At 37.6% G+C, this 18,067-nt stretch overlaps 1 protein-coding gene across 13 annotated transcripts in view; it reads left to right on the forward strand.

The window, feature by feature from the left end:
• The window catches only part of CAST (calpastatin), a 108,733-nt gene that overhangs the window by 88,690 nt on the left and 1,976 nt on the right, over positions 1 to 18,067 (forward strand). For 9 of the 13 annotated variants that reach the window (XM_049647626.1, XM_049647632.1, XM_049647633.1 and 6 more), the window contains 9 exons: positions 202 to 285; positions 1,926 to 1,976; positions 2,150 to 2,221; positions 7,932 to 8,027; positions 9,697 to 9,804; positions 11,362 to 11,454; positions 12,933 to 12,977; positions 13,416 to 13,511; positions 14,703 to 14,774. In XM_049647626.1, coding sequence (XP_049503583.1) covers positions 202 to 285; positions 1,926 to 1,976; positions 2,150 to 2,221; positions 7,932 to 8,027; positions 9,697 to 9,804; positions 11,362 to 11,454; positions 12,933 to 12,977; positions 13,416 to 13,511; positions 14,703 to 14,774 — 717 coding nt within the window. Of the gene's footprint in view, positions 1 to 201; positions 286 to 1,925; positions 1,977 to 2,149; positions 2,222 to 7,931; positions 8,028 to 9,696; positions 9,805 to 11,361; positions 11,455 to 12,930; positions 12,978 to 13,415; positions 13,512 to 14,702; positions 14,775 to 18,067 lie in introns of all 13 variants that reach the window. The other 4 variants (XM_049647625.1, XM_049647623.1, XM_049647629.1 and 1 more) reach the window with 2 other exon arrangements.

Raw genomic sequence — 18,067 nt, forward strand, 5'->3', positions numbered from 1 at the left:
CAGCGGGCATAGTGGTGGTGTCTGAGCCGGCTCAAGTAGGGGAGGGTGTGAAAGATGTGTAGAGTTGCTGTAGGAACTCTACACATAAGGCCATACATATGTTCTAATCTAACACTGGAGTTATTTCCCTCAAATGTAGGCACTTAGACATCCACTTTGCGGGGATATATTAATAATGAGAATGGTATAATTTTTATTCAGGAGAAAGCCAAAGAAGAGGATCGTGAAAAACTTGGTGAAAAAGAAGAAACAATTCCTCCTGATTATAGATTAGAAGACGTCAAGGTGAACAGTGTTTCTCTGTTTTATTTTAGTTACTACTGAATTTTATAAACATAAAGAAGGGACATGGAAACAGGCCCAGAATATAAAGATTTTGTTTTTAAGTGATAGTTTTTCCCTTAAAACTTAAGTGAAAAAAATCTAATGCCTTAGCTACCTAATTTTTTCCCATGTAATAGCTGCTTTGTTACAATACCAGAAGCAAAGAAAAACTTAGAAAGCCTTTATATAACTAGGAAAAACCAAAATGAGGAATAACTATTTCCTGTGAAGAAAAATTTCCAACTCTTAGATACACATTGAAAAAGTAAGAAAGCCTGTTTAACATTGAGTAGAAGGATAGTTGTTCTGTTACCTTTATTTTGAAAGTAGAGATTGAACACAGCTAGTGACACGGAGGGGAGTCATTGAAGTACAACCACTTGAACAGGGGCACATGTGGACAGTAGAACCAATGTCAGTCATCTTCATGAGATACCACTGCTTAAGAGAATATTCACCTAAACGTACATACATTTATATGCATTTATATACAGCTACATACATATGTAGCCTTGCGCCTATTTTTGTATATGTGAATTAATGGGATTTACCGTTCATTTATAAATTTTTCTTTACTAAAAAGCTTCAGATGCTTTAATGATTCTGTCCTGTTTCTCAGAAGTGGCACTTAGAGTCATCTGAAACTTGGCATTGTCTGAGCCATAAGGATGAGCTTCCCGGGGCAGGAATTTTGTCTGTCCTACTTTCTGTGCTATTCCCAAGTGCTTACTGCAGGGTGTGGCACCAAATCAATGGATAATGTTTTGTTTGTTTTGTTTTGTTTTATATTATTTATTGTCAAGTTGGTTTCCATACAACACCTAGTGTTCATTCCAACAGGTACCCTCCTCAATGCCCATCACCCACTTTCCCTCCCTCCCACCTCCCATCAACCCTCAGTTTGTTTTCAGTATTTAAGAGTCTCTTATGGTTTGCCTTCTTCCATGTCTGTAACTTTCACCCCCTTCCACTCCCCACTGGTCTTCTGTTAAGTTTCTCAGGATCCACATATGAGTGAAAATATATGGTATCTGTCCTTCTCTGCCTGACTTATTTCACTTAGCATAACACTCTCCGGTTCCATCCACGTTGCTACAGATGGCCAGATTTCATTCTTTTTCATTGCCAAGTAGTATTCCTCAATGGATAATGTTGAATATATTGGCTGTAAAGTTTAGCCAGCTTTTTTCAGGCAACATTTGCAAAGCCCATCCCCCACACAGGTGAGGGGTGCATCCCTTTGCTCCCTTCGTGTCCTGTAAGTGCCCGGTCACAGAACCTTGTGCCACACTACTTCAACTATTTGCATGTTTCTCTGCTGCACTAGTTCATAGGCTTCTGAGGTCACAAGCCTTGCCTAGTTCATTTTTTAGCTCCCACGCCTAGGGTATGCCTGAGCTGTTGGTTGGAATGAACTAATTAGAACATATTCTCTGATGAGAGAATGTTTTTCCTGAAACGATGAATCTAACTTATAATGCACAATGTCAGGTATGACCTGTAGACCCCTTACAGTGTTTAAAAGCGTTCATACTTGTGATAAATCGCACAGGATAAATCACGGGAAATGATTTAATGCCATGGTTTTCTCTTCCGAATAGGATAAAGATGGAAAACCCCTCCTGCCAAAAGAGCCCAAGAAATCACTTCCAGTAAGCAAGCCACTTTTCTCTGAGTAGATCTTTCTCATCTGGCCTTGATTGTTAATTCTGGAATGGGATAGCTTTCTTTTTAATAAGTCGATTGGCAGTAAATAGTGACATCATCTGAATAATGAGGAAACAGTTGAGGTGGTGTTTGTTGATATATTTTTTGGTTCTTGCAGCCCATGACTGACGACTTCCTTCTTGATGCTTTGTCTAAGGACTTTGCTGGTTCCCCAAACTCTTCATCTCTTGTAAGTCTGAAACTCCTGATTTTATTTCCTTGCTTTTAGGGTGGCAGAAAGAAATGGAAACTAGTGACTTAGAATCTGACTTTGGAGGTGAGGAAATAATCATAAAATTAAAGGCTTTCAACCCATGGTAGCCATTAGAAATGTGTTGTGTCCTGAAAGTGTACCAGCACAGTGGACATTTGCAACAATGTAACTAATTGAACCAATGAGCACATACTCTATCAAGTATACCTATGAAAAGAGAATTTAAAATTTGAGTTTATCCAAAGGTATGTCTCAAATAACTTTACTTGTTAATATTTTTACAATTTATCATTTTCCATAATTACCTCATAGGAAACCTTAGCTCTGGGTAGAATAGATAATTCCTCAAAGAGAATTCTATTACTAGAAATTTTAGGAAATGTTGCGTAATGGTAAGCAGGTTTCTCTACTACAGGATTTTTATGGCTTATTTATATGCAAATATAAGTCTGTTGGAGTGCCCACACTTAAATAACTCCAGACGTTTTTTTTGTGTGTGGGATTGGGGTGATCTGTTTATGTGGACAATGTCATGGAACATACATTAGTTGAGAAGCAGAATGAGTAGCAACTAGAAGAAATAATGATTCGTTGGAGTTGCTCAAAGTTTTTGGACTCTGTGAAGCAATAAGCCCGTCAAAGAAGGTATTACTAACCAGTTAGTAATAGAGTCCTCATAATACCCCTATGAAAACACCATGCCCACACAGTTGAGTCACCCCATTCCATGACCTTCCACTCTTCCTCCTCCATACAAACAGCTTATATTACAGAGAGGCTCTTGAGTCCTAATTTAGGAAGAATATAAAGTGAGCAGTATCCTCGGAATATGGCATCTTATCATTACAATGATGCAGAACATAAGAACAAATTAGAGGGATCCAATGCCTTAATTCCCTTCCTTATACCATCTGTATTATTATTATTATTATTATTATTATTGTTATTATAGGGTTTTTTTCTTTTAGAAATTCAAAGAAAATGTAACAGTGACTTTATATCCCCACCCAAGAAGATGCATAGCAGTGACATGACTAGAGATAAACATTTTTTATGTTTATTTTTTTTTGAGAGAGAGAGAGAATGAGCCAGAGAGAGGGAGACACAGAATCTAAAGCAGGCTCCAGGCTCTAAGCTTTTAGCACCGAGCCTGACTTGGGGCTCGAACCCACAAACTGCAAGATCATTACCAGAGCCAAAGTCAGATGCTTAGCCGACTGAGCCATCAGGTGCCCCAAAACAACCATTTTTAAAAAAAAATTCTAGCTTAGAAAATTAATCTCACAAAGAGAAAAATTGTTAGTGTCTGTAGTTAATAAAGTAGAAATAACCAATTACAGTAAGTCAAATGGCCAAAGTAGAAAATTATTTGGGGGAAAGTCCCAGAACTTTGGAGGAAAAGTCATCATATTCTGACTGATAATTAATCTTCAAATATAAAGGTGTGCCTGCTGTACATACCATGTTCTTTGATCACAATAAAGTAGAAATTCTACTTAAAAAGAGAATTTTAAAAACATTCCACTATCAGTGAGATCAAGGAGTAAATTCAGAATAGACTATTTGAAAAATCAAGGATAAGACATTTGCAAATCAAAATCTTTGGTAAGCAGGGCACCTGGATAGCTCAATTTTTAAGCATCCGACTCTTGATTTTGTGCTCATGTCATGATCTCATGATTCGTGAGATAGAGTCCACCCACCCCCCATCAGGCTCTGTGCTGACAACAAGGAGCCTGCTTAAAATTCTCTCTCTCCCTCTCTCTGCCTTTCTCCAACTCTCATATACACATAAGAGAATACAACATTTAAAATAAATATATTTAAAAAAATTTGATAAGCAACCAAAGCAGTATTCATGAGATACATTTATTATCATAAATGTCTTAATAACAGAGGAAGAGAAATCTAACCAAATGTTTATTGGATTTTAAATTTCAAATTTAAGCTATTTTAAAACTATTATTATAAATAAGCTATTATTTTACATTTAAATAAGATATTATAAACTAACCACCCAAAAGAAAGTAGCAAGCAGGTTAAGTAGGAGATGAAAATAGCAGCCTGATTACAAAGCTGTAATCATCAAGACACTATGGGACTAGCACAAAAACAGACACATACATCAATGGAACAGAATAGAGAACCCAGAAATGGACCCACACAGGTATAGCCAACTAGTCTTTGACAAAGCAGGAAAGAGTATCCAATGGAAAAATGTCTCTTCAGCAAATGGTGCTGGGAAAACTGGACAGTGACATGCAGAAGAATGAAACTGGACCACTTTCTTACACTACTCACAAAAATAAATTCCAAATGGATAAAAGACCTAAATGTGAGACAGGAAACCACCAAAATTCTACAGGAGAAAACAGACAGCAACCACTTTGACCTCAGCTGCAGCAGCTTCTTACTAGACATGTCTACAGAGGCAAGGAAAACAAAAGCAAAAATGAACTATTGGGATCTCATCAAGATAAAAAGCTTCTGCACAGCGAAGGAAACAATCAGCAAAACTAAAAGGCAACTGATGGAATGGGAGAAGATATTTGCAAATGACATATCAGATAAGGGTTAGTATTGAAAGTCTATAAAGAACTTATCAAACTTATCACCCCCAAAACAATCCAGTAAAGAAATGGGCAGAAGACATGAATAGACACTTTTCCAAACAAAACATCCAGATGGCTAACAGATACATGAAAAGATACCCAACATCACTCATCAACAGAGAAATACAAATCAAAACCACAGTGAGATACCATTTCACACCTGTCAGAATGGCTAAAATTAACACCAGAAACAACAGATGTTGGCAAGGATGTGGAGAAAGGGGAACCCTCTTGCACTGTTGGTGGGAATGCAAACTGGTGCAGCCGCTCTGGAAGACAGCATAGAGGTTCCTCAAAAAATTAAAAATAGAATTACCCTACAATCCAGGAGTTCCACTAGTATGTATTTATTTAAAGGATACAAAAATGATGATTTGGAGGGGCACATGCACCCCAGTGTTTATAGCAAGACAATCAACAATAGCCAACTTATGGAATGAGCACAAACGTCCACTGACTAATGAATGGATAAAGAAGAGGCAGTATATGTATTCAATGGAATATAACTCAGTCATCAGAAAGAATGAAATCTTGCTGTTTGCAACAACATGGATGGAACTAGAGTGTATTATGCTAAGCAAAATTAGAGAAAGACAAATCATATGATTTCACTCATACGTGGAATTTAAGAAACAAAACAGATGAACATTGGGGAAGGGAAGGAAAAGTAAAATAAGATAAAAACAAAGAGGTAGGCAAACTATATGTGATTCTTAAACACAGAGAACAAACAGGGTTGCTGGAGGGGAGGTTGGGGGGGGGGATGGGCTAAATGGGTGACAGGCATTAAGGAGGGCCATTGTTGGGATGAGCACATACGTAACTGATGAGTCACTGGGTTGTAGTCCTGAAACCAGTTAAGTGCATGTTAACTAACTTGAATTTAAATAAATAAATTTAAAATTAAATAAAAGAAAAAAGAAAAAAAGAAAATAGCAGCCTGAGACTAAAATGGCTCATAGTTGCTTGATTTGAAATAACTAAAATTTTTTAAGATACCAACAAATGTAAAAGAGAAAAAAAATCTTATTAAAATAGCGTAAATCAATGTAAGAATCAAATTAATCATTTATAGCCAACAGTTGGTTTTTATGAATGACTAACATTTTATAAAACATTGGCAGAAATAAGAGAAAAGTTACCAGTAAAATTAAAATTTTAAATTTAAATGATCAAAAACCAATATGTACAATAGTTTTTTAAAACAAAATGTAAAACACAATTCATAGAATCTAAGCAAAAGAAAAACTGAAGACAATAGAACTGTTTTCAAACTTTGCTTCCAGGAGAAGTTTAAAATTGACTCTTAAGTGTTTAACAGCAGTTGGTCTCATGTGACATAACCATATCTTCAAAAATATGGCTTACATAGTTGCTTCTACAAATAATGATGGTCCTAATCTTAAAACTTGATCAATATAGCATTTTTAACTAAAGTCACTTAAATCTGTAGATGTATAATGTTTAACAAAGATAATATACAATTATTAAAGTAATAAGTATCAGTCAGAAATTAAATATTTATTTAATATTAGAATTTATATAGCATAGTAGTGTATCAAATAAAAATAATTATATCCATACAGAAGATGTATTTCAAATGTCACCTTTAAAAAGTAGACAATCCCTTAATGTATTAAAGAGTATCTATTTAATTTCAAGAATCAAATATTTGGAGTTAAGCTAGAAGCATTTCCTTTAAAAACACAGTATAAAAAATTCTATTATCTTTCCTGCTTAATGTTGTATGAACAATCATTAACAACACATGAAAAAGAAATGACAAGTATTAAAAAGGAACATTTGTGTATTTGCAGATATTCCTAGTTGTAGAGAGCACATATGTAATTAACATTGTGTATGCTGTGTACATCAGTAACAGATTAGAAAATACAATTAAAATGAGATGTCAGACATGTAAAGAGCAATACAAGAAATGAACAGAAAAGTTAGAATATGAAAAAATTAAAATATCTAAGACAGTCTGACTCAGTGTCTGAAAAGTCATGACAATTCTTTCTAGTCATCTTATAAGTTATTTTTTAAATTAAAATAGCAATAAGGTACTTTGTATAGCCCAGTAAAATTATTCTAAAATATGTTTGAAAAGCAAAGACATAAAAACATGAAAAAATACTGAAAACCATTTTTCAATATTTCTAGGAAAGATTAACCCAACTAAATGCAGGGATTGATTTATATGATAATTATCAATTTAATTCTGAATCAGAAAACAAAACTGTAGATCAATGGGAAAAATCAAGAAATGAACATAAAAGATTTAGTATATTTTTAAAAGGTGAATGAATCATAATCTCACAAAGATTCTGGAATAATATGCTATTTAACATTAAGAAAAAATAATAAAACAAACCTCACACCGTATAACAAGTATAAAGCAACACTTGTACATCATTATCCATCTCATATCAAAATTAAAAATATGTAACAAATATCTAATTGAGGCAAGGAAGGCCATGGAAAACAAGCATGCTTAATTCATTGCTTTTAGCTTTATGACTTTCTAGCAACTGTGGAGGGGGCAGTCTGGTGGAATGTAGGCAGCACCAGAAAAAGAACCACTGGTAGAACTCCTACAGAGTAATTAACAAAGAAGAAAGCTGAGAAATTGCAAACAACCTAAATGTACACCAAGGAACATGTAAATAAACCATGAAACTCTTAAGTCGTTATGAGCTTTTTGAACATTTGGAATAATAAATAGGAATAGAAATCAGGAGATTGTGTAAACTGAAACTATGGAGGAGGAAATAGAATACAAATTAAGATTACTTGTTACTTTGAGGAGCACCTGGGTGGCTCAGTGAGTTAAGCTTCCGACTCTTGATTTCTGGCTTAGGTCATGATCTCATCCTGGGCTCTGTGCTGGATGTGGAGCCTGCTTGAGATTCTGTCTCTTTCCCCCAAAAGATTATGTGTTACTTTGCATCCATTTGGATGAAGAGAATAAACAGTAATAAAGTATTAAAAACTGTATTTAAGCGATGGCATTGCGGGCATAGTTTTGTGTAATGTACTGTATGTAATAATTTTTTTTCTTTTTCTTTTTAAAGAAATTTGAAGAAGCTAACCTTTCTGCTGCCATCTCTGAAGTGGTTTCCCAAACCCCAGCTCCAACCACATACTCTGCTGGCCCGCCCCCTCATGTGGTAAGCAACATAGAAATAGATTTTTGCAGCAGCAACAACAAAATAAGGAAGAAAATAGGACCCTTGCCTTAGAGTAAATGAAAATAAACAAAACTGTTGAGAAGATAAAGCACTTTCTGTTTTAGAAGAGGTGTAAGACTGGCCATTTGGAGAGATGACAGTATATCTGAAATAATTAAATTAAAGAGTGTTTATGAAATATTTCACACACTTTCCTGGAACTTAATATTATTGCTACTTTATTAGAATTGAAAGAGCAGTAGTGTGCATTGCACATTTATTTGAATTATTAGATTTAAAAAAATCCTTTAGCTTTCCTGATTATTTTCTCCTCCCTTTAGATTTTTCCTGACACATGCTATAAATACTACCTATTATTTAACCTCAAGTTTATTCTATGGAATTGCTCAGTGTTCGAGCCACTTCTCCCCAAAATTCAAGCATGTCATGGAAGAGCAGTTTTCCTCCCGTTCATTCACACCAGTAAAACATTGTCGTTTTCATGTTAGCAATACAAAAACCTCAGCATCAATATTGTTTTAATTATTTACATGTCCTGAGGCGAGGCTGTGGGACCAAAGCTTTCCCAGACTTCCTTGATTAATTTTCTGTGCAGTACGAAATTATACACTATCGAGGCGAGGAGACCGCAGCACATCAAAGAGATCGCCCTAAACCAGATCCCCATCTCCTTTGGTTGCGAACAAGTGCCTCATTTGCTAGATGGAGAGGAAGTAGCTTTAGTGAAGTCAGCTATGCTTACTTTCCTTTTGATGTAGCATCAAAGCTTACTTAGTGCTGTAGTCTTAGATTCTGAATGAATTTTCATCCCGTTGGGTCAGTCTCAGGATCATCTGAAAATATCCAGAGGCCCAAATGACAAAGCCCAGACTCAGCCGTGGGTAGCTCCTCCATTAAGAGCTATAATCCTGAGCTCCAACGAAACACTTAAAACCAGTAAAATGCTGTGTGTGTGTGTGTGTGTGTGTGTGTGTGTGTGTGTTCACAATGATGAATGTGCCTGTGCACAGAAAGGAAGAATCATTATTAATTCAGGCTGCCAGTTACGCTTCAGCTCCTAATCGTGAGGTGAGGGGTTCTGCCTTGGGTGAGGCGATTGGTCAACATCTGCAATCCAAAACCTGTATGCCTTTCACAAGTATGTTTTAGAACACCTTTTCCATCACTTTTCCCATTGTAAAGTCTAATTTCAGTTCATGTTTTACCTAAAGATATCACTCAAACTAGGTGTACATCTTTATCTTTACTTAAATGAATACAGGTGAATAATGAAAAAAAGCTACCATAATTCATGTATTTTTTTTTTCCCCCTAGGGACGTTAGACTGTCACCAGTTGTGTTGCATACACTGAACACATCATAAGGCACATTTTCCAACAAATCAGACCAGGAACCCCCTATTTTTTGGAGGAGCCTATTTTTTTTTTTTTTTTTTTAGAAAAGAAAGTCATCTGGGATTCAAGTGGAAGTGTGGAGAAGGAGAGATTAGGGAGAAGGAGCTCTACCCAAGGCCACCTTCCATGACTGTACCCATCTCCTTGGTTAAAGTCTCATGAGTTGATGGAGGTCTTATTGGCCGTGGCAGGCCCACATTCCAGTAGGTGACCTGATTTTGCTAGCCAGCGACTAATTCAGATTGACTTTTTAGCAGGGCGACAACAAGGAACTGGACGATGCCTTGGATCAACTTTCTGACAGTCTAGGACAAAGGCAGCCTGATCCAGATGAGAACAAACCAATAAAGGATAAGGTCAAGGTAAAAAAAATATGTATATACTAATAAGTGAAATTTAAAGTTTAAAGCATAGAATATCCTACACTGCATATAAAAGGAAAAACAAACCAAAAAAAAAAAAAAACATCTGGCATTTCAGTGAACAGTTGAATGACTTAAGTCTCATTTTTTCCTTCTCTATAGTCTGTTGTATTTATTTCCTCAGTGAGGACTATGCGAGTGCACAGGTTCAGGCACATGTCCTATTAGCGAGACCACACTTAGTTATGATGGAGAAGTGCCGCTCTACTTTAATTTCATTCTCTTCCCACATTAACTTTTCTTAGTTTTATCTGGTAATAAGCATATATCAGGTGTATGGCATTTTTAGGATGACCTATTTGGTCCATATAAGGGCAGAGGTCCCCTAATTGCCAGAGTTTTCCCTATCAGCCTCCTGAGCCACCATTAACACTGCATGCAAACCCCCAAATGAAGCACTAAGCCAGGAGTAAGCACTGTGGAGAGGCATGTCAGCAAGGCACACACTGTTAGCCCCACCCACCTTCTAGAACAAGAGTAAATGCTTATTCCTGCCTAACAATATATGGTACTAAATGACCCCTTCACCTTGAAACCTGGAAGTAACTAGCCACCCAAATCCATGTTCCAGAATGTCCCAGGGCATTTCAAAGAATCCTGAAGTCTTAATTCCACCAGTGTTACAGGAATATTGATGTGAACTTCACCTGTATTTGAAAAATGAAATGATAATGATGGCAGAAAAATAAAGCCTGTTCTCTCCTACTGGTGGCTGGGGGGTGGTGGGGGGTGGGGAGTGAATGTCACTGAACCAGTTCCAGACATGCCCCAGTCAGGTGAGGATGCAGGGAGGGTTAAAGGTACTCCCTGCTATGCCATTTGCTGCTTGTGCTGGCCCCTCAAGGTTTGCTCATGCACGTCCAAGTTCTAAGTATTTTACCTCTAAATATCAAGATCCGAAGACTTGATCTTTTTATTTAAAAAGTGAAATTCACATAAAGACAAAAGATAGTTTATACCATTGGGCTTTATCTCTTTTCATCGTTTCTAAGGATAAATATTTCATCATTTATTTTAAAATACAAGGTAGATGGGGCGCCTGGGTGGCGCAGTCGGTTAAGCGTCCAACTTCAGCCAGGTCACGATCTCACGGTCCGTGAGTTCGAGCCCCGCGTCAGGCTCTGGGCTGATGGTTTGGAGCCTGGAGCCTGTTTCCGATTCTGTGTCTCCCTCTCTCTCTGCCCCTCCCCCGTTCATGCTCTGTCTCTCTCTGTCCCAAAAATAAATAAAAAACGTTGAAAAAAAAATTTTTAAAAATAAAATAAAATAAAATACAAGGTAGAAACTCACACAATCTAGGTGTGGATTGACCTAGAGAAGCACCTGAGTTTACTTTGTTTTCCATCAACTATTGTTGAAGTCTGTTGAAGTCATCCGTTTTGTTGTTACTTGGAAAATAAAAATTCTGTTTTGCCTCAGTAAAGTACAATAAACACTGAGTGCTACAAGTGTTGTGTAATTGAAGGAGAAAATATTGTATCTATTCCATGTTTGCAGGAAAAAGCCAAAGCTGAACATAGAGACAAGCTGGGAGAAAGAGATGACACCATCCCCCCTGAATATAGACACCTCCTGGATAATGATGATGAGGTAAATGAAGGCAAATGTCTAGGTTGGATATATATCACAAAGCTTCTTAAATTCAGATATCAGTTGAAATGAATAGGAGGTGCACTTTAACAATAGCATAAAATTATAACATGACTGAGTGCTTTTAATGTGTTTCTGATGAACAGGTTGTCTAGAATTCTGTTGAATATTCATCTGAACCAATACCATATGATGTTCACTGTGCTGGGTGCTGTGGCGTAGAGATGAATAATGTTCAGTCACTCACCAGTGCTGAACAGTGATTCCAGGGCAGTACACAGATGAATTCTCTTTGCAAGAAAAGGCTATAAAAATGATAGTTGTGGGGTGCCTGGGTGGCTCAGTCGGTTGAGCGTCTGACTTCAGCTGGTACTGAACTGATTTAATAGGGCAGATAAATAAGGCCCTTCCATGACTTGGGGTCTTCCTCTACACTTCCACCAGCACTATTCAGAGTAAGGACAGGCAACACTATATTCCTCACCACAAGTCCTATTTCTATATCTAGATATGCTCTATCAAGTTTTAGGGGTGCCTGGGTGGCTCAGGTCATGATCTCTTGGTCCATGGGTTCCAGCCCCGTATCGGGCTCTGTGCTGACAGCTCAGAGCCTGGAGCCTGCTTCGGATTCTGTGTCTCCCTCTCTCTCTGCCCCTCCCCTGCTTACACTCAGTCTCTCTCTCAAAATAATAAATAGATATTTAAAAAAAAAAAAAAATCAAAAAAAAAAAAAAGCCGTTGGCCTTCTGTTTCTAACATAAAGCCAGATTTTCTTAGGTCAGCTGGGCCTGTATCCTTCCCTTTTGGCTCCTCATTGCAAGTCAGTTATATGACGAAGAACCTTTCCAGGCCTGTTCAAAGAGAAACAAGGAAGCCCAGGTTACATCCTTCTCTTTCTATACTGATTCATTTGGTGGGTTTGAGGATGCCCTGGTTTGAAGAGTGTTACCTTCAGTGTCTCTTATTACAGAAATCCATTCTCCTTGCTTGCATTCAGTATTCCCGAAGATAGCAATTCTGCATCGTGCTAGAAGCCTCCCTGCCTTGCTAATACTGCCTTACCCTGCTTGTATTGTGGGAAAGGTATTGTTTAAAACCCTTGCCTTTGTAGATGGGTAAAGTCCCTGCTGAGTTGTACTTGTAATCCTGGAAAAAAAAAAAAAAAATCTCTATATGCCATTCCAGCCCCTCAAATCATTCCAAAGTTTAATCTTTTATAAATAAGAAAGAAAAACACAGGTTATTTTTAATAATATTCTAAGTAGCAATTTAACATATGATGGCAGAAAGTTCCTTAATAATTGTTTCCTTCCCTTCTCTTCCACAACTAGACTCTTTCTTGAGGTTTATCAGTTACTGCAAAACAATACTCCATTGTATCTCAGATCGTTAGACAATAGATTTTACAGTTACTGGCTACACCTAAGTAAACTTTTACTAAGATCTATGTTTAACCAATAACCTGCCTTATTTTTAAGGGCAAACCCGTAAAGCCACCTACACAGCAACCCAAGGACTCAAAGGTAAATATCATAGCAGCATATTCCCATAAGGAAAGTTTTTTTTTTCATTCTAGCTGAACTTTAGTTTACATTTTAGAAATCTGAAATTTATTGTATGGCTACCCTGTGTTTGGAATGATGTGAAGACATACATGTATGAACGGGTGTGTGTGATTTCTCTTGGTTAGCCCTTACAAGAGCGTATTCAGACAGTTCCATGTTTCAGATAGAAAAATTGAGGCTCAGAATACTAAGCAAACATGTATAAAAGAGGAGAAAGTAAATCTGTAAGGATTTTCATGTTTTAATATCTCCTTTATTGTACATTAGTTTCTTAGGAAAAGAATGCCAGCAAGGTTTCCTTTTTCTTGTAATATTTTTAGTGATGTGGAAAAATGTTCCTTATGGTATTTTTGCCTTGTGCTCCTTCACTGATGGTTATTTCTGTTAATATCTCAGAAATCTGCAGCTGACAAAGACCCCATCGATGCCCTCTCAGGTGATTTTGACAGCTGTCCTACACCCCCAGAAACCTCAGAGAAGACAGCAGAGAAGGTACTATGCTACTTTAATATGGCCTTTCTTTGTGTGAATACATAGAGTTGTAGGCTACATAATGAATTCAATGATGCCATAGCATCAATGGCAATGATGCCATCTTTTTCCATATGTATCGGTTTAATACAGTAGTAATTCAAGTGCATATGTAAAACATTCTCAATATTATTTCGTAAATGTTTTCTATGTTGCTCTATAATCTCCATAGCCACCATGTTTGATTTCCACACTAATGAGTTCGACACTAATGCTTTGTCTGTGTTCATTTATTTATTTTTGTTTGTCTATGTTCATTTAAAATGAGAGCAGTCCCTCCCTGCACTGTACCTTCTCATGGCTGTTGCCCTCTGGGATTCCCTCTCCTTTCTACCCTGCCCAGCTGGCTGATTCCCTCCCTCTGGGCCCAGTTCAAGCATCAGCTCTTACTGCTTCTCCCTTCCCAGGCCAAGGTCAGGGGCCTCTCCTCCATGCTCTCCTGCACCTGGGGGAGAAGGTCTTTGCCTGTGTATTTGTACCAGTGAGCTGTGCACTTTACAAAGCAGCCGTGGTCAGCATTAGCAAAATTCCTGGGATACAGCAGGTACTCAAAACATGTGATTAAAGATGAATGAGAAAAATATGTAGTACAACATGTGTGTGGCATATATAAGTCAAATAGAAGGAAAAGTGAATTAATGCCCTTCCTTGTTATTTTCAGAAGAATTGATAACTGCAGATCTGTTTGCTGTTGTTTTGCTCTTATTAAACACCTCTCCCAATCACTGAATTGTCAGTCCTCCCCATATTGGGTGATTTAATTTCTAGACCACCCCAGCATCCTATTTCTCATTCCTGGATAAATAATGCCTTTTGGTGAATGGGACTTTCTCTGATGATTTCATTGTTAAAGTTGTTTTCCATAACACTGAAAACAGTATCTCATTCTTGCTCTATTGGCACATAAAACCCAGTCCTGATAGAAGCAAGCTCTGTTTTGATGACCAAAATTCCTCATGGAAATTGGCAGAACATCACTGTGACCCACATTTTCCACTGTATTTTTAAGCGTTTTTACTTCCCAACTTAAACACTTCTATGTATATTCAAAGTTTTCCATTTTTTAATTACACTTGATTTGATTGCAGCCCAGAGTTAACTGTTAGAGGGACTGATGATAACAATAACCTTATGGTGTTTCCTTTGCTTTAGGACAAAGTCAAGACAACTGCTCCCAGCTCCAAAGCACCCAAGAATGGGGGTAAAGCAAAGGATTCTGCAAAGGTAAAAAGCACTAAATATACTACATATTAGCTTAGAAATTACATGGAGTGGCATTTATCCTTTTAGTCAATTTAGTTTCTAACTGGAATCTATTTAGAATAAAATAATAGTTTAAGCACTATCGATCCTGTAGCATATCTTGGTAAAGAAGTTGATATTAAAATAGGAACTTACTTTATAAAAGTATGTGGGACTTTAGAAATCTAAATGATCATTCTTAACACAATTCAAGTTTCTTGCATTTCCCCCCTTTATCACACAAAGTATGGAAGACCCCACCATAATTGTACAGTTTGTGATACCAGCCATCTGTGCTAGCCGATAATCAGTGTAGGATCCCTCCCCTCCCAAAACCCTCTTTCAGCCACTTCCCACCACTGTCTGCAGATAGCCTTGCCTTCAACTTTAGAGAGGAAAATGAGGCCACCTTGCACAAAATCCCTAAGGTCCCTTCCCACCTACCCAAAGACAAATCCTCTCCCCCGCTTGCCCTGATTTGGCCCTTCTTTCTGAGGGGTCAATAATCACCTCTCTCTAGTATCTTCAACCTTTTAATCTACTTTTCCTTTGTATTGTAAACACATTCCAGTTCTTTTGCCATTTTAAAAGCAATTCTCAAACTTAGAAGCCCTTCTGCCTATAGTCCCACTCCTTCCATCCCTTCACCAACCTTCAAACATCTATAGCAAATATTGGGAAGGGTGAATTTTTTTTACACCTTCTCTCTCCAAAGACTCATACCACTACTTGAAATTGCCTACTGCACATTTTCTACTTGTGGATAACACATTGGCAAGACAGATTCATATACTGTATTTCACCAAATCTAAACGGCCAGTTATAAACTAAACAATTACTTTATATACCATGAAGAAAAAAAGTCAACAACTTATTATGATATATGATTCACTATAAAAGTCATAGCAAATTCATGGTGGGGGAGGGGAGGGTAACACCAGGGAATGTGGTTTGTATAAATTTTAGAACACAGAAGCAGTATACAAAATTGGAGAAGACCTTAGGGTTTTTATATCCAGAATTTTCATTAGATGCCAGCTGGAGGGAGAACTGTTAGTTCTGCTTTCTAGAGCAACTTGAAAAATTATGTAGTAAAACTAATGAAGAGAAGTTACAGTGTCCAGAGGTACCTGGCTGCCTCAGTCAGTGAAGCATGTGACTCTTGATCTTGGGTTTGTGAGTTTGAGCTCCACCTTGGATGCAATGATTACTTAAAAATAAAATCTTAAAAAAGTTACAGGGTCCCACTTCTTAGAGCTGGGCATTAATGGAGACAAAATGATTGAGATCTTATTATCAAAATTATTCATATTGTGCTCAGAAGGAATGCAAGTTGGATTAGACAATTTCTAGAACTTTTCCCATTCCAAGAACATATGATTTAAAGATTATTACTGTGATCCCCAGACTGTAATGAGAAACTGAAGATACGGCTTTAAAAATAATACTCTAGGCATAGCAAAACTCAAAGAATCAAGATGGTGACCTTGGAAGATCCTGAGCTCACCTTCTTCCACAGACACACCAAATCTATAGCTGCATATGGAACAATGCCCTGTGGAGAGAAAAAAACAAAACAAAAACCCAAAACTAGCTGGGTGACTCTTACTTACCTAGCAGATGAGAGCAGCCCAAATGGAAGCAATGAGGGGACAGGAACACAATCTCACTGTAAACCCAACTGTAGGCACCATGACCCATAATCAAAAGGGAACTCAAAACCCACAGCTTCTTCCTGAGGAGCAAAGAGTTTAAACCCCATATTTGGCATCCTACCTTTTAAGACCTGCATCAGAGAGAATCCCACAAATATCTGGCTTTGAAAACCAATAGGGCTTGTGTCCACAAAACCCACAAGGCTTTAGTGATCTGAGAACTATTCTTAAAGGGCTTGAGACCACAGACACACCTGCTCCAGAGTCCAACCAATTGAAAAGCACCCAGAATTTCTGTGAAAGGTGTAATGGCTTATGTTATGCATTGGCCTCTGAGGATCAGGCATCTTATTTAACACTCACCTAGGGGCCTGCTTAAATACTTTCTAGGACAGAGGCTGGTGGACACCATCTTTCCCGTCTCCCTCTTCCTCACTTCAGGTCATCAGCATCTCCTGGAAAGCAGTTTAATACACTCATCTGAAAACCCGGTTTTTGTGACTGTCACCCAAGGGACCCCTCTAGATGACTGGGCTCTGGCAGTCAGCAGGACTTAGTTTGTGGTTTCACCAGCCTGTATATGTGTGCATTGTTTAAAGAGTTCTATGTAAGGAATTGGCTTCTAATCAGCTTCATTCTAGGTGCTGACAGAGATACTCCCTTTTGTGACCTTGACAGATCTTGGCACACCCTCAAATACTAGGAGCCACTAAAAATAAAATTGTCCAAGCAGCCTATCACAGAGGTTTGAGAGACAGCCAAGAGCTACAGCAGGGTTGAACAAAAGGGTTTATCTCCTACATGGGGACATTCGTGCAAGACTAGGAGAGGTGTCTATTTAAGGCATAGAAACCAATACAGAGGTAAGGAAAACGAAGCATAGATGAATAGGTTCCAAATAAAAGATCAAACCTCAGGAAAAACAAAAAAACACCCTTAACAGAATGGAGCTAAATGATTTACCTGATGAAGCAGTCAACATAATAGTTATTACAAAGATGGTCACAAAATTTGGGAGAGGAGTGGATGAACACAGTGAAAACTTAAAGATGAGAGTAATGACAAAGTACCAAAGAGAAGTCACAGAGCCAAAGAATACAATATGTGAACTGAAAAATTGAACAGTCGGTGAAGCATAAGAAAGGATTAGTGAACATAAAGACATAGCAGTGGAACTCATCCAATCATAACAGTAAAAAGAAAAAAGAATGGAAAAAAAAGTGAAGATAGGTTGAAGGACTTATAGGACAACATCATATGGGCAAACATTAACAGTATAGGGGTCCCAGGTGAAGAAAAGGTAAAGAAAGGGGCAGCAGACTTACTTGAAATGATGGCTGAAACCTTCCCTAACCTGGGAAAGGAAACAGAAATTCAGATCCAGGAAGCCCATAAGATCCCCCAAAAAGATGAATCTAAAGACACCTACACCAAGTAACATTGTAATTTAAAAATCCCAAGTTAAAGACAAGGAGAGAATCTTCAACACAGCAAAAGAAAACCAGTGGTCTCTATCAGCAGATTTTCAGCAGAAACTTTGCAGGCCTGAGGGAGTAGCAGGACCTGTTCAAAGTGCTGAAATAAAAAAACTTCAATGAAGAATGCTCTACCTAACAAAGC

This window comes from Panthera uncia, assembly GCF_023721935.1.
Source record: "Panthera uncia isolate 11264 chromosome A1 unlocalized genomic scaffold, Puncia_PCG_1.0 HiC_scaffold_17, whole genome shotgun sequence".
NCBI classification, from domain to species: domain Eukaryota; kingdom Metazoa; phylum Chordata; class Mammalia; order Carnivora; family Felidae; genus Panthera; species Panthera uncia.